The sequence below is a fragment of the Streptopelia decaocto genome (assembly GCF_964273445.1).
Source record: "Streptopelia decaocto genome assembly, chromosome: 8".
Lineage (NCBI taxonomy): Eukaryota > Metazoa > Chordata > Aves > Columbiformes > Columbidae > Streptopelia > Streptopelia decaocto.
The window spans coordinates 1,712,111-1,724,721 of record NC_138662.1 but is presented as its reverse complement, the minus strand read 5'-3'; the positions used below and the strand labels follow the sequence as shown (position 1 = coordinate 1,724,721).

General features: G+C 48.3%; 1 protein-coding gene across 3 annotated transcripts in view; it reads right to left on the bottom strand.

Moving 5' to 3' along the window:
• FBLN2 (fibulin 2) overlaps positions 1-12,611 on the bottom strand; it is a 98,912-nt gene that overhangs the window by 61,950 nt on the left and 24,351 nt on the right. For all 3 annotated transcript variants that reach the window (XM_082060055.1, XM_082060054.1, XM_082060056.1), the window contains exon 2: positions 6,713-8,177. In XM_082060055.1, the coding sequence (XP_081916181.1) occupies positions 6,713-8,051 (1,339 nt within the window). In that variant the 5' untranslated portion in view covers positions 8,052-8,177. The remainder of the gene's footprint in view (positions 1-6,712; positions 8,178-12,611) is intronic.

The window sequence follows — 12,611 nt, the reverse complement described above, 5'->3', positions numbered from 1 at the left end:
CTTAAAATGGCCATAAATGGAAGCCTGACACAAAGTATTAACTAAGAGCTCACGATCTTTAGTTAGTATCTCCATTTTAGCAAGCAGATGCACATGATGAATGGAAGAAGTTCTGTGGTGACCAGGGCTTGGGCTCATAGAGGGAATTCTTGCAAAGAAAGAATAACACACCAAATTTCAGTTCACAGCTCCGAGAGGCACCCTGAACCCAGCCAGCTGGAGAACCAGCAGCAGCTCCTGAAACACAACCAGACGAGCAGCAGCCGCGCAGCAACACGTCCAGAGATCATGGAGAGACAAACGCCAACCCAGCCCTGACCCAGCAGTCAGCCCTGCAGATCCCTGCTCCAGTTCCTCAAGTGCGACTATTCAGAGAGCTTGATAGAGGCTGAATGTCGCATCCACTGAAAGCAAGAGCTTTGGAAACAGAAAGCAAGGCCGGATCTGGAGATGTGATCCCTTTGGCTACTGGTTATTGCAGTGTCTGCAGACGATCAGCCTGGCTGTCCTCCTACATGTTGGTGCAGGTTTTCATTTCCCTCACACCCTTTGCCCACAAATCCATGCCACAAGCAATGTTCAGTGTACAAACACTTGAAATTACTGGTCTTGTTAGAAAGGAAAGAGCCAAGAGGGCCCATCCCAGCACAAACTGTTCCCTTCATCTTGCTGTCCAACCCTGGCTGCTACTTCTGCTCTTACATATTGGAAGGAAGACACATAAAAAGACAGAGAAACACGAGTGTGGTGACTCCTGCAGCTTGGGCAGGTTTCCTTCCACACACAGCGTGCAGGGGACAGACCTGGCTGTGCCTTATCCCCCTGCTCGGCTCGAGCACAAACCTGAACCAGCACGTCCCTGTCCGCAGGGCCGGCTGGCAGTGCCCAGCACCAAACCAGACACGCTATGAGTGCTGGCTTTGGCAGAACAGATCCATGTATTTTGAAATTCTCTCTTAAAACACTTCTTAATTTTATACTATTTTAGTCTTCCTCTTTCTGTAAGTATCTGAGCCTGCCTTAGACTCACTCGTGCATTCTTCCTCTATAATCTTGCTGTCTCAGAACTATAACTACCAAAGAGACAATGGCCGCTGTCACCTGGAGCTGTGATTCATGCTGATTCACACTTGCTGGCCTGGAGGCTTTTTGTCCCCACACTCCACTCTCCAGAGGTTTATTTTTACTTCTCAGTTATCCTAGTTGGAGGGCTCAAAGCTGATTTCTTCCTGCTGCGGAGAGAACCGGGACGAAGCAGACAACATTGGATTAAGCCTGAGGTAATTCAAGTAAATGTGAAAGAACGCTTCACCTGATACAAAAAAATATTATACAAAGAAATTTCCAACACGGTTTGCGTTTCTGACGCACCATCCACAGCATTCTCCCAACTCCAGTGCATTTTATGGTGGCAACAGAAGGGACAAAAGGTCGGTGTGCCCAGGGAACGCCTCGGAAACCCTCACTGCTTCATGGACCTCAGTCCCTCTTGGTCCTCAGTGCAGAAATTCAGGGTCGTATTTCTTCATGAGCCCCAATATCAGCAAACGTGCAGCAGATGGGTTGGCTGAAATCTCAATTACCGCCTTAGAAGCTACACGGGAGCCTCCCAGAACCTGATTAGGATTCCCATGCAATAAATGCCATTCTCACATCCACTGATCTCGGCTCGCAAATATTTACTTGGTGCAATTTACTTCAGTTGGAGAGCAATTATCCTTATCTCTAAACACGACCATGATAAACTCATCCACAAGTGGTGATTGTTTTAAGTGGAAAAATACCTCCATTCGGAAACACAGCGGCTCCAGCTAGACACAAATTGCCTGCCAAAACCAGAATGCAAATCAGAAAACATTCACAACGAGGCTGTTTCCTACCTGAGTTGCATATATGCAAGAGACAGCACTCCACTGGCAGAGCACAGAGAAAGGGGAAGAAACAAAAAATAATAATTATAATAAAAAAATTGGGGAAATCGCAACAAACCTTTACAGTAAGATGGTCTTGAAAAATGTTTTATTCCATCCCCCCGTGTTCAGGACATTTTTAGGGAATACAGAAATTAAACCTCCCTCTGTTTGCTGCTCTTGCAGTAAGTGACAGGATAAGATCAATGTTTGGAAAGAGACTGTGTGAAGAGAATAGTCTCCATGCATCAATCATACCCCTTCCCTTGGTGAAAGTACTTAATTTACACTTCCTCAGCTGATTAATTACCTCTACTTTACACTTACAGTTCCTTTAGGAATGGAGTAATCAGCATTTGCCACAGACACCTCAACAGGTCTGTGTGTAGCTGAAGAAAGGTGCTCTTTACTCTATACCCAGCACGTATGAGGAGCAGCACGCAGACGTTTCCGCAGTCGGGAGCGCTGGGGCTGCACAGAGCAGAGGGGCCGGAGAGCCGGGGCAGAGGTGGGGAAGGACCCGCCGGGCCGACTGTGCTGCCCACCCCAAAAACGGAGGAACCAGCTCCCCAAGTCACCGTTTTACCAGTGGGTTTGCAGCGGGGCCCATTTCTGTGACAGCAGCAGCACCTGCACCCTCCCCGGGGGCCGTGAGAGCTGCTGGTGTCCCAGAGATTCATAGAATAGAATCACAGAATCTTGTGTGGAAACAAGGGTTTGCAGTTCTCTAAGAAATGAATGATTTGGGGTGGAAATTAGGAAATGGAGTTTTTAACTTCTAAATGGAGCACCTTGTTGGACACTGGCCCTGTGGGTTCCCACAGGAGGTCCCAGGTAAGTCGCTTTGCTCAGTTCCACTTCAGACTTCAACTCCAGCTCAAACCCCCTGGTCTCCCGTGGTGCAGCTCAGTGTAACCCCACTGGAGCCTTTGGCCACGCTAAACCAAGAGAAACACAATGACATCAAGTGTTTAATTCCCTCACTCCTCCCTGACAAAAAACCTACACCGCTCGGATCACACACAAAATTCATAGGCTTTGTTTCAACTCCACGTTCCTAACTAAAAGGAGCAAGTCATGCTTGTATGTGATCATCAAGATTAACGATACTGTTGGATACCTGCAAGCACGGTCACTGAAGTCACCTTCACATAAGGCAATCATTTGCAAATCACTGTGAACTATGGCAGGTGTGGATGTTTTCACCTGAATGACAGAATAATTTTGGTTGGAAAAGACCATCAGGCTCATGGAGTCCAACCACAACCTCACTCTGGCACTGCCCCATGTCCTGAGAACCTCCTGTCTGTCTGTCCAACCCTCCAGGGCTGGTGACTCCAGCACTGCCCTGGGCAGCCTGTTCCAATGCCCCACAGCCCTTGGGGGAAGAAATTGTTCCCCAGATCCAACCTCAACCTCCCCTGGCGCAACTTGAGGCCGTTTCCTCTGCTCCTGGCACTTGTTCCTGGGGAGCAGAGCCCGACCCCCCTGGCTCCAAGCTCCTTTCAGGCAGTTCAGAGATCAGAAGGTCTCCCCTCAGCTCCTGTTCTCCAGCTGAACCGCCCAGGTCCCTCAGCCGCTCCATCACACTTGTGCTCCAGCCCCTCACCACCTCCGTTCCCTTCTCTCAACTCGCTCCAGCACCTCAAGGCCTTTCTTGGCGTGAGGGGCCCAAAGCCGAGCCCAGGATTCAAGGTGGGGCCTCCCCAGGTCCCAGCACAGGGACGGTCACTGCCCTGGGCCTGCTGGCCACAGCACCCTCACTGGCAAAATGACTGGGCCAGAGCAGCCGAAAAAGGAGAGGGGAAAAAATTCCCAAACCAAATGGCAATTCACTGCAGTCCGTGAGTGACGACATGAAATAGATTATCTTAGCTGGCTGATGCTAAAGCAGTGCAATATTACACCCCGTTGTACATGCTTGTGCCCACCCCCAGCTGGGTTTTGGGTGCAGAATTATGTCCGTCCTGGTGCTGGGGACCCACCCGCACCCCGGTGAAAAGAGCAGTGGCACGGACCAGCCCCGCAGTTGTACGGAAACACAGGGAAAAGCAATGACCAAAAACAGAAAGAGAATCAAACCACAAAATTAACCTTTCCTGAGCACCAAAGTCCTGCATGTTGTTTCCACCATTAGATTATATATGAGGCATCAGGGATTTGGGAGATGAAAGCTCAGCTACATATATAACCAAAGTGAGATACATAAAACATAAGTAATGATGCCAAGTTTTTAACCAAAGGCATTGGGGGTCCAACCACAGCGGAGTTTTGGTGCCAGTACACAGCTAACAGGGAGAACAAATAAAATAGCCATCTAACTTGGGCTGAATTTGTAGTGGCAGCAAAATGTTTCTGTGAAGCTGTGAAGCCTCCCAAACTTTTGTAAACTATGGAAAAAAAAAAAAAAAAAAGACTAAAAAACAAAACAAAACGCTAGAATGTCCCAATAGTCACAAAAATGTATCCCTCAGTGAGCTGACCCCCGTCCTGGGGCCATCCCCAGCAAAACCACCTGGCGGGTTGTGAAAATGAGGGGGATCGATGCAGTCGCATCATGCTGCTGATTCCTGAGGGTAGAAAATAAGTTATTTGGCAATTCCAGTAGATTATGCCACTTCATAGATAGTTATACATGTACAAAATTTATGTTTTCATTCTGTACCTGAAGGCAAAATTAATTTTTCTTTCAAGTCTGACTAATATCTTCACTGGCCCTCTATCACTGTTCAGGAGTCACCAACGCGACAGAAGATGGATGTGGTTTATTACTTGAAACATATGGATCTACTCGTATGAGTCACAACTGCATCAATTAAAGCAACCAAACGAGTGACAATCCAGCAGACCCATCTCAGCCAAGCAGGCCCCGGGAACCACAGACTGGAGATCACCTGAGAAGACTCTAAAATGGAGTCGTTACCTCTGCTGCTAAACACTTCCACACCAATAGGCTTTCTTAAACACCCTCTTTGAAAAGTTCAGGATGGTTCTCCCATCTTTCCTTTTTGAGGAAAAAAAAAGGCAATTTAACTTTTAATGAATTGGTTTTAAGTCACGTCAGAAAACAGGTTATTGTGTCTTAGTCCCCACTCGGACCCATGTATCGTGCGGTACAGATTATGCGGTAGTGGCAACAAATATAAGGGAAGAGCTTTGCACTTAATCTGCACGGTAATACTACACAGTGTAAGTCTAACTACAGCTGAACTGGGGCATTGGTAGGCAGATCCGTTCTACCACGTGCATTTGCACAGAGCAGCTGCAGGCGTGAAGGGCAGATCCTCTTCCTCGGGCTACACAAACTGCGAGGCTGGAATCCGCTCACTGCTCCCCGAGGATAAGCGGCCAGTCACCCCTGTCTGATTCACCTTTCACACCACAAAAGGAGCTAGAAGGAAAATACAACAGGTACCCGTGAAGAGAAGGCAGCACGGAGTTAAGGCCTGGAGCACACTATTATCTATGAAACCTCTTTTGAAGTTGCGAACAGCATCCCTCAGGATGGGCTGTGCGCTCAGCTCACATTTTCTCTTTCCTGTGTTCAAACCCGGCTGCTCTCCTACAACCAGTGACGTTCTTCGGTAGGCCTGGTTCTAGAGCACTGTTTTGGTGAAACCAAGAGTCAAGGTCTGACTCAGATTAGAGCTGCTATCACTAGTTGTGAGGTCAACGTTTACAATAAAAACAGCAGTGACAGAAAAAAAAACGCTGCCATCTCCATTCACGGACCTTGTACATGTTTTGTTTGGTGAAGACACATCAGGTGCTGTTTGTGTTGGGCCCCAGAGTCTCAGCTCAGATCTGCTCCCCTCCTGCCTCCCTTCAATGTCTCCAGTAGATGGCTGGGGCAGCTCAAGATGTTTAAGGGCTACCTGGAGAACCCAGGAAGAAATATCGCTGTCTAGGGAGCAATCAGTATTCTCTGCTCAGACTGCAATTATGAGACATCTGAGCCTCATGAGAACATTTTGTGCCACATCTTGAAAAAAGAAGATATTACTCTTGATTTGATGAAAAATGAATTGGAAATATGAGCCATACACGTGCTAATTTATGGCGATGAAGTTTGCATTCATTCTAGTAATGAGCATTGCATAAAGTGTATAATCAACATTCACTGCAGATGTCAGGAGGAATCCGGAGGCAGAGAGGAAATACGTACACTTGCCACAGTTCATCATAAGCATCATAAACTTCCAGCCCCCAAAAATCACAAAGCAAGAGGCAGTTCTTTTTCTCTCTACTAGTCCTCTGGGGTATTTGAGTGTATCTATCAAGTTCTTGTACTAACGAGCTTAGACAGCCTTTCAACCAGAGGATAAATATTACAACAAGTGCTGTAAATATTTTCGTAGTAGAAGCACAACTGTTTCGCTTCCTCTCCAGCAAAAGACAAAAGCTACAAATGTGATTACATTCACTTGGTAACTGGAGGACCCAAGCAGATAACTAATTCAATCCTTCTGTGTAGAGTAAGACGTTTCTCTAACATTCCATTAGAAATTAAAAGCAATTCATGGAAGGAAAAGGTCAGAGTTTAACAAATCAACATCTGAAATACAGTTAAAATACCTGAAAACAACATCCACAATCTGCAAAACCAAAGCAAGGCAGGCAATAGTGAAATGGCATCTATTATGTCAAATGAAACACAAACCATCTTCTGAAAGGGATGAAAGGAGGTAACCGGATTGATTTCATGCCCATGTGGAGCAGTAAAAAGAAAAAAATAGTCAATATTCACCAATGTTATTATGAATAAATGTTCTCTAGACATCTACACTGGCAGTGGTTCTTACCTTCTGGTAACCTGGGGTTAGCGTGGATGGAGTTGGGGTCCCCGTCTTCCTCGGGATGGTAACGATAAAGCGTCTGGGACTGCTTTTGGGAGGCCTGACTGCGGTCTTCCTTGAGAGCAACCGGAGGAGAGGTTGTTGCGCTGAACTTCACCTTGGGGAAAGCGTTTCCCTCCTGCACCTCCTGGGAAGATTTTGACCCACTGGGCTCTGTTAAGTTCACCTCTTTTAAGTCCAGATGCAGGCTGTTCCCTGGGTCTTCTTTTCTGGCATGCTTTTTCATTTTAGAGTGGAGGGCTCTTTCTTGCTCAGGCCTCTCTTTGTCCCCTTGCTTCCCCTTTGGTCTCCTCTCCAGCTCCTCCAGTTGCTTGGGTGTCTCAGTGGTGGCCGTTGTGTGCTCTGGAGGAGCACTGGTGGTTACTGGTGCTTCCTTGCGTGTTGTTTGCTGGAGGGACGCTGCCGTGGTGCGGGGCACCCTCTTTCGCTCGCTTCTTTCTGTGGCACTGCGAACTTCCGCGGGGACGTTGGGCACCGGCGTGGTGAGCGGCGCAGCCGTTTCCTCGGTGTCCGGATCAGCCGGAGCCAAGGCTGAAGGAGGGATGCTGGCAGGCAGGTAGTCGTAATCCTCGCTTTGCTCTTGGCTGATGCTCTCTTGCTCTAGGTGGGATGAATAACTCCTGTATTTCTTTGGAGACTCCACCTGGGTGTTGTCTCCTTCTGGCGCCTCCTGATCATAGCTGTAGGGATCATCGTAGTGCCTCTCTGCTTCGCCGTCCTCAGCATCTATGGGACTCGCGGTGTTCAAGGCGAACGCGTTACAGTCTGGCAGCTGGTAGCACATCAGCTCGCCGCCGGCGTTGGGGCAATGGCAAACCTTGCAGGGCGGCATGTGGAAGGTGTGCCCCGCCACGTACTTCTGGCCCTCGTGGAGGCAACCGATCCTCCCGCACTGAGGACACCCATCGGCCGGCACCACCGCGTCGATGCAGTTTGGGGGCAGCTCTGGGCACAGCATGAACTGGCAGCTGATCTTCCCTCCCCCCTTGGGGCACGAGCACTCGGTGCTCCCGAAGTCCACGAAGTACGACTGCCCTTCGGGTACTTTGCCGTTGACGAAGCCCACGTTGACGCAGTCGTAGTACTGGTAGCCCTCGCAGGTGCAGCCGTGCTGCAGGCACGTGGCGCAGCACTCGCCCGGCTCCAGCACCTCCTCGATGCAGTTGTCCAGGGGCCGGCACTCGGCGCCCGTGCAGTCGCGCTGGGCGCGGGACACGCCGCCGCACAGCAGCGCCAGCAGGACGGCGGTCCAGCAGCTCTGCTGCCAGCGCTGGCACCTACCCATGGCCTTCCCAAATAACACAGCTCCTGGCCAAACTTGCACCTTTAATGTTGTTTTGTTTTCCTAGAAGGCTGTAGGTTCAGCTCCGGATCTGCAGTGTTGTTCCCGAGTTACCTTTTCTCACAGATCCTAGAGTTATGAAAGAAAACTCTGTTAAAGACCATACCCAGCACATATCCTGTTAAACATTAGAGGTTTTTAAACGTTGGGACAAAATCCAACATCTGGAAACCTAAGTACGAAATTAATCATCATGTCTTCCAAGCATTGTAGGGACCAAGTTTGGAGTTGCATGCTTCCCCCTCACACCCATTTTGAAAGAGAAAGAAAGAAAAAGAGAGAAAAAAAGGTTGTGAGTCTTCTCTTTTGAATCTGTTCACAAAATGTATACATATTTCAACAAAAACGCCTTTATACTTCAATGCCTTTTTGTTAATCATTCTTTCTAGCTAAAAAGAGAAAGATTTTTTGGCAGATAGTAAGTAAATACACAGTTCTTCCTCTGCAGATGTAAGCTGAAGATAATTATGCTTTATGCTTTAATTACAAAGACCCAAATCTTAAGGATCTTTCTTAGACAAAACATAGCCTTGAGACGTGAGAATTCATCTGTACACATGTTAACTCCAAAGAGGAGGAATTTTTTTCCGTCTCTTTCCCCCCCTTAGCAATCTTTCGCACTTCAGTCTTCTGCATTAATGGTAATTTTCTTGCCCCAGCAGCGCTAAGATAGAACTTGTCTGTATATTGTGGTTACTGTGTGGTTAAACAGCATGTTAGCGGTCCTGTAATACAGACCAGAGGCCGGATCCTGAGCTGGCGGGGCTGCACAGCACAGCGCCCACGGGACCGACTCCGACCCCACTGCGGGGACAGTGACACCAGCCGAGGACACGGGACCACTTCTTTCAGTTCTGACACCACCGGTACTACTGCATAGTGAATTACTACACTCTGAACAGAACACATACATAAATGAGGTGGCAGAATAGCACTTTGCTAAAACGCATCGAGGAAAAGAAAGTTGTGTCCTTTATATCTAAAGCATGTTCAAAAAGCTACACGATCAACATGGAAAAGTAGCTAAAACAAAAAAAAAGTTTGCCTATAGAATTGTATAGAATTAGCACTCTGATTATTTTTCCGGAACCCCTCCCACCACCAAAAAAAATAAAGACCCTGAAACATTTATGTAGGGGGGGAATATGTAGTCACATCACTGAGAACAATAAACCACACACGCAACAGGAATCCTGCCAGAAAACCCATTCAGAAAGATCACCTCTCCCATTCAAGCCGGGCTTCGAGGAGGCTGCTCCGGCGGCGCGGGGAGGCGGCCAGGCCACGGGAAATCGTGTCTGCTCTGATAAGATACGGACAAACCCTGCTCAGAATTTCCACAGTTCTGCCCTGGAACTGGAATTACTTCAGCACGCTGTACAGAGGTACAACTCTTACGAATGTAGCTTTTCTGCCAGTAATTTGAGTATATTAGTTGAGTGTGCTAGAGGATACTCATTGAAGGCAAAATAAAATTGTCAGAAAGTGTAAGAGTGGCCGGGAAGAATATCACTTCTGCAGAACTGCTCTCAAAAACAGGGTATTTTGTATGAGGGAGAACTTTCAATACGTGGTGCTGAAATTAATTTTTCAGAATCCAGCCTGGCGATTGTTTATTTACCTACTTTGAGCAGCTTTTCCAGGTAATCCAAATTTGTAATGATGACGTAGCATTTGCTGGGAAATCATTAATGGGAAGGCAATTAAAGACAAGCTTCTTCTGTGAGGGTCCCACAGCAGGATTTTGTCACCATGCCCTGCCCTTTGTACCTCCTGGCTTCAACGCTTCAGTGCGTGGAAGCCCTTGGTGACCCCGGGTGCTGGTGCAGCTGGACACAGCTCTGCCCTGGCCATGTCCCCTCAGCCCCTTGCTGTTTCCAGGCTCAGAGAGCCCCAGGACCCCAACAGGGGCTCTCAGGGTGTCCCAGCCCCAGGTTTGGGCACCTCTGCCTGTACAATGGCAGGGCACAGTGTGGCCTTGGGCATCAGCACCCACGGGCCACAGAAAGGACAATCAGGTGACCCTGTGTTAGCAGAGGGGTTGGATTGGGTGATCTCCAGAGTACCTTCAACCCCAACCAGTCTGTGATTCTGTACCTTGTGTGCATCACCCACCATCATCCAAACAGTCACCGGCTGCTGTCCTGGGGCAGCACAACCCGGCAGGTACCAGTGACAACGGGAACAGGACAGCCCTGTGAACGGTGTTTGCCTGCCCTGCTTGCACAGTCAGGCTTCCCAAAGCAACCACTCACTTCTCAGGCATTAACTTGAAGCCCCAACACGAAATCCCCCGTTACCTCATGTCCTGAAGCAAGAAGCAGAAAGCCAGTCATGCTTTACACCTTAACACGCCAGAAGTTCAAGCCCAGCTGAAGGTTTCTCATGGGACAGCCCTGGTTTTGTGAAAGGAGGTGCTTGAGTGCCCTCCCCTCAACCTCCTCCACATCTGCAGCCCCTTTCTGTCCAGGGGTTTGGATGCTTGTCGAGCTCAGCTCCCGTTTTCCCTGCTCCTCTCCTTGGTCCCTTGCCTCTCACCCATGGCGAGGCCCCAGGGCTGGTGGCCCCTGTCCCCCAGCGAGCCCGTCCCTGCTCCCACCCCTCACACCTTCCGCTCAGCCCCCAGTCACACTCCCTCTTCACCCTTTCTTTTCTCATCATTCCCACATCCCTCAACATTTGGTTTCTCAAACTACCAATCTCAAAGCGATAAGGCCAAAATCCTTCTAAACCCTTTTTCTGTTGACAACACTACAACCTTCCCTGTCCTCAGGCTCACTTTCCTTCATCAGAGGCTCCTTGTTTCTGGTGTAATGATTCCAACACAAGTATCTCCTTTTATTCCCGTAAAGCATTTCATTTTCCCTCTGCTTTCTCCATCTGTTCCCCATCGCTCCCCCCGCTCTCCCCACCCACCCCATAAACTTGAATATCAAAGAAACAGTCTCTACTTCAGGCACAGAGAAAACCAGCATTGAGCGCAGCGCACAGGCAAGACCACTGAGCCCCACTGATAAATTGTGTCCCCCCAAACAGTGCGTGTGCTCCTGCCAGCCCATGTGGCTCACGTGCTGCTGCCCCTGGATCCGTTACCCCTGCATCTGCCACCCCTGGATCCGCTGCCCCTGCATCTGCTGGCCCTGCATCCGCATCCTCCCAGCACCAGAACGATGCTCTGTACACAGCAGCTCACTACTTGGTAACAGCGTCAAAAGCTGGAGCTGTGAAATAAAAGTGTCTATACCAAGAGGGAAAAATGCACCATCTCTGGAGGACAGGGAAGTTTAATACCAGTAGACAGTGTTGCAATAACTTGTTTCCACTAACTATTTTAAGGCTTTCTTTAATGTCCTTTTACACAATACCCAAGGGCTTCACCTTAATGAGAATCAGTTCTTTTTACTCCCAACTCTGTCCTTCACCCTCCCTTTATCAATGTCATTGACTTTCGCTGCTCAGTTGGGTGGGATGTCACAACAAATTAAGCCCTGCACGCCTAAAATAAAGGTCTTTCAAGGTTCCTGCTGAAAGTTTTACAGCAAGACAACCCCAGTGTCACCCCAGTCCTCATGCACTGCTTGATGACCCAGAAGGCTCCAATTTCTGTCCTTTGTGGAGCTTCCCAACCCGCTGTGCTGCAGATGCTGCTCTGCTTTGGTTCCAGCACTAACCCTGTTGGCTTTAATGGGGTCGGACTGGGCCAGTGCTAAAGGAGCTGTTGCCAGTCCTGTGCACACAGAATGTCCCCAGAAAGCACGAGTGCCCATGCAAGGGAGGGCAAACAGTCTGGATTGGGACTAAGTCCCTCAAAGTCAACAGAAGTACACACACGAGGTAAATCAGCAGCAAAGAGAGGATGGTCAGACCGCAGACCTCAGTTCCTTCTTTAAAAACAATTCCTAGGAAAGGCAAAGCCAAGACACCTTACGGAAAACCAGCTTAAAAAAAGTAAGAGTCCAAATGAACATGAACTGCAGGCACAGAGTTTCATGGAAAAGGAAAAGAAAACGCTTCACATTGCAGATGAAACCAGTATCCGTGGGACAACAGCGACCATCAAAATTATAAGTAGAGCTGACTGAAAAACACCATCCTCCCGTCTCCCGGCAGGGGAAGTGGGAGAACAAAACAGGATTTCAAAATATTGCATTTGGGGGCTAAAAAGTTATAAATTCTGACATTTTTGCAAAACAATATACTCTGAGTGACTTACTTCAATCAAAGCCATAGCATAAAGTTGAAAGGAAGAATGTCGACTTGATTAAAACAGTTCAGCTCTATTACTTGAAAATGTTGATGAAACCAGTGTGTTCCCGCAGAAGATCTAGACATTTGAAATGCGCAACTTCTTTAAATTAAGAGGAGTATTTCATTGGGAGATTCTTTTTCCAGATGGTTTCATTTCAGTGCTGAACCAGAAAGCTTATTCTAGGTAAGCAGAGGTGACAAGAGGCACTTTCCTTCAAAGGCTTCACACAAACATCATCCTTCTATGTAAAGGTT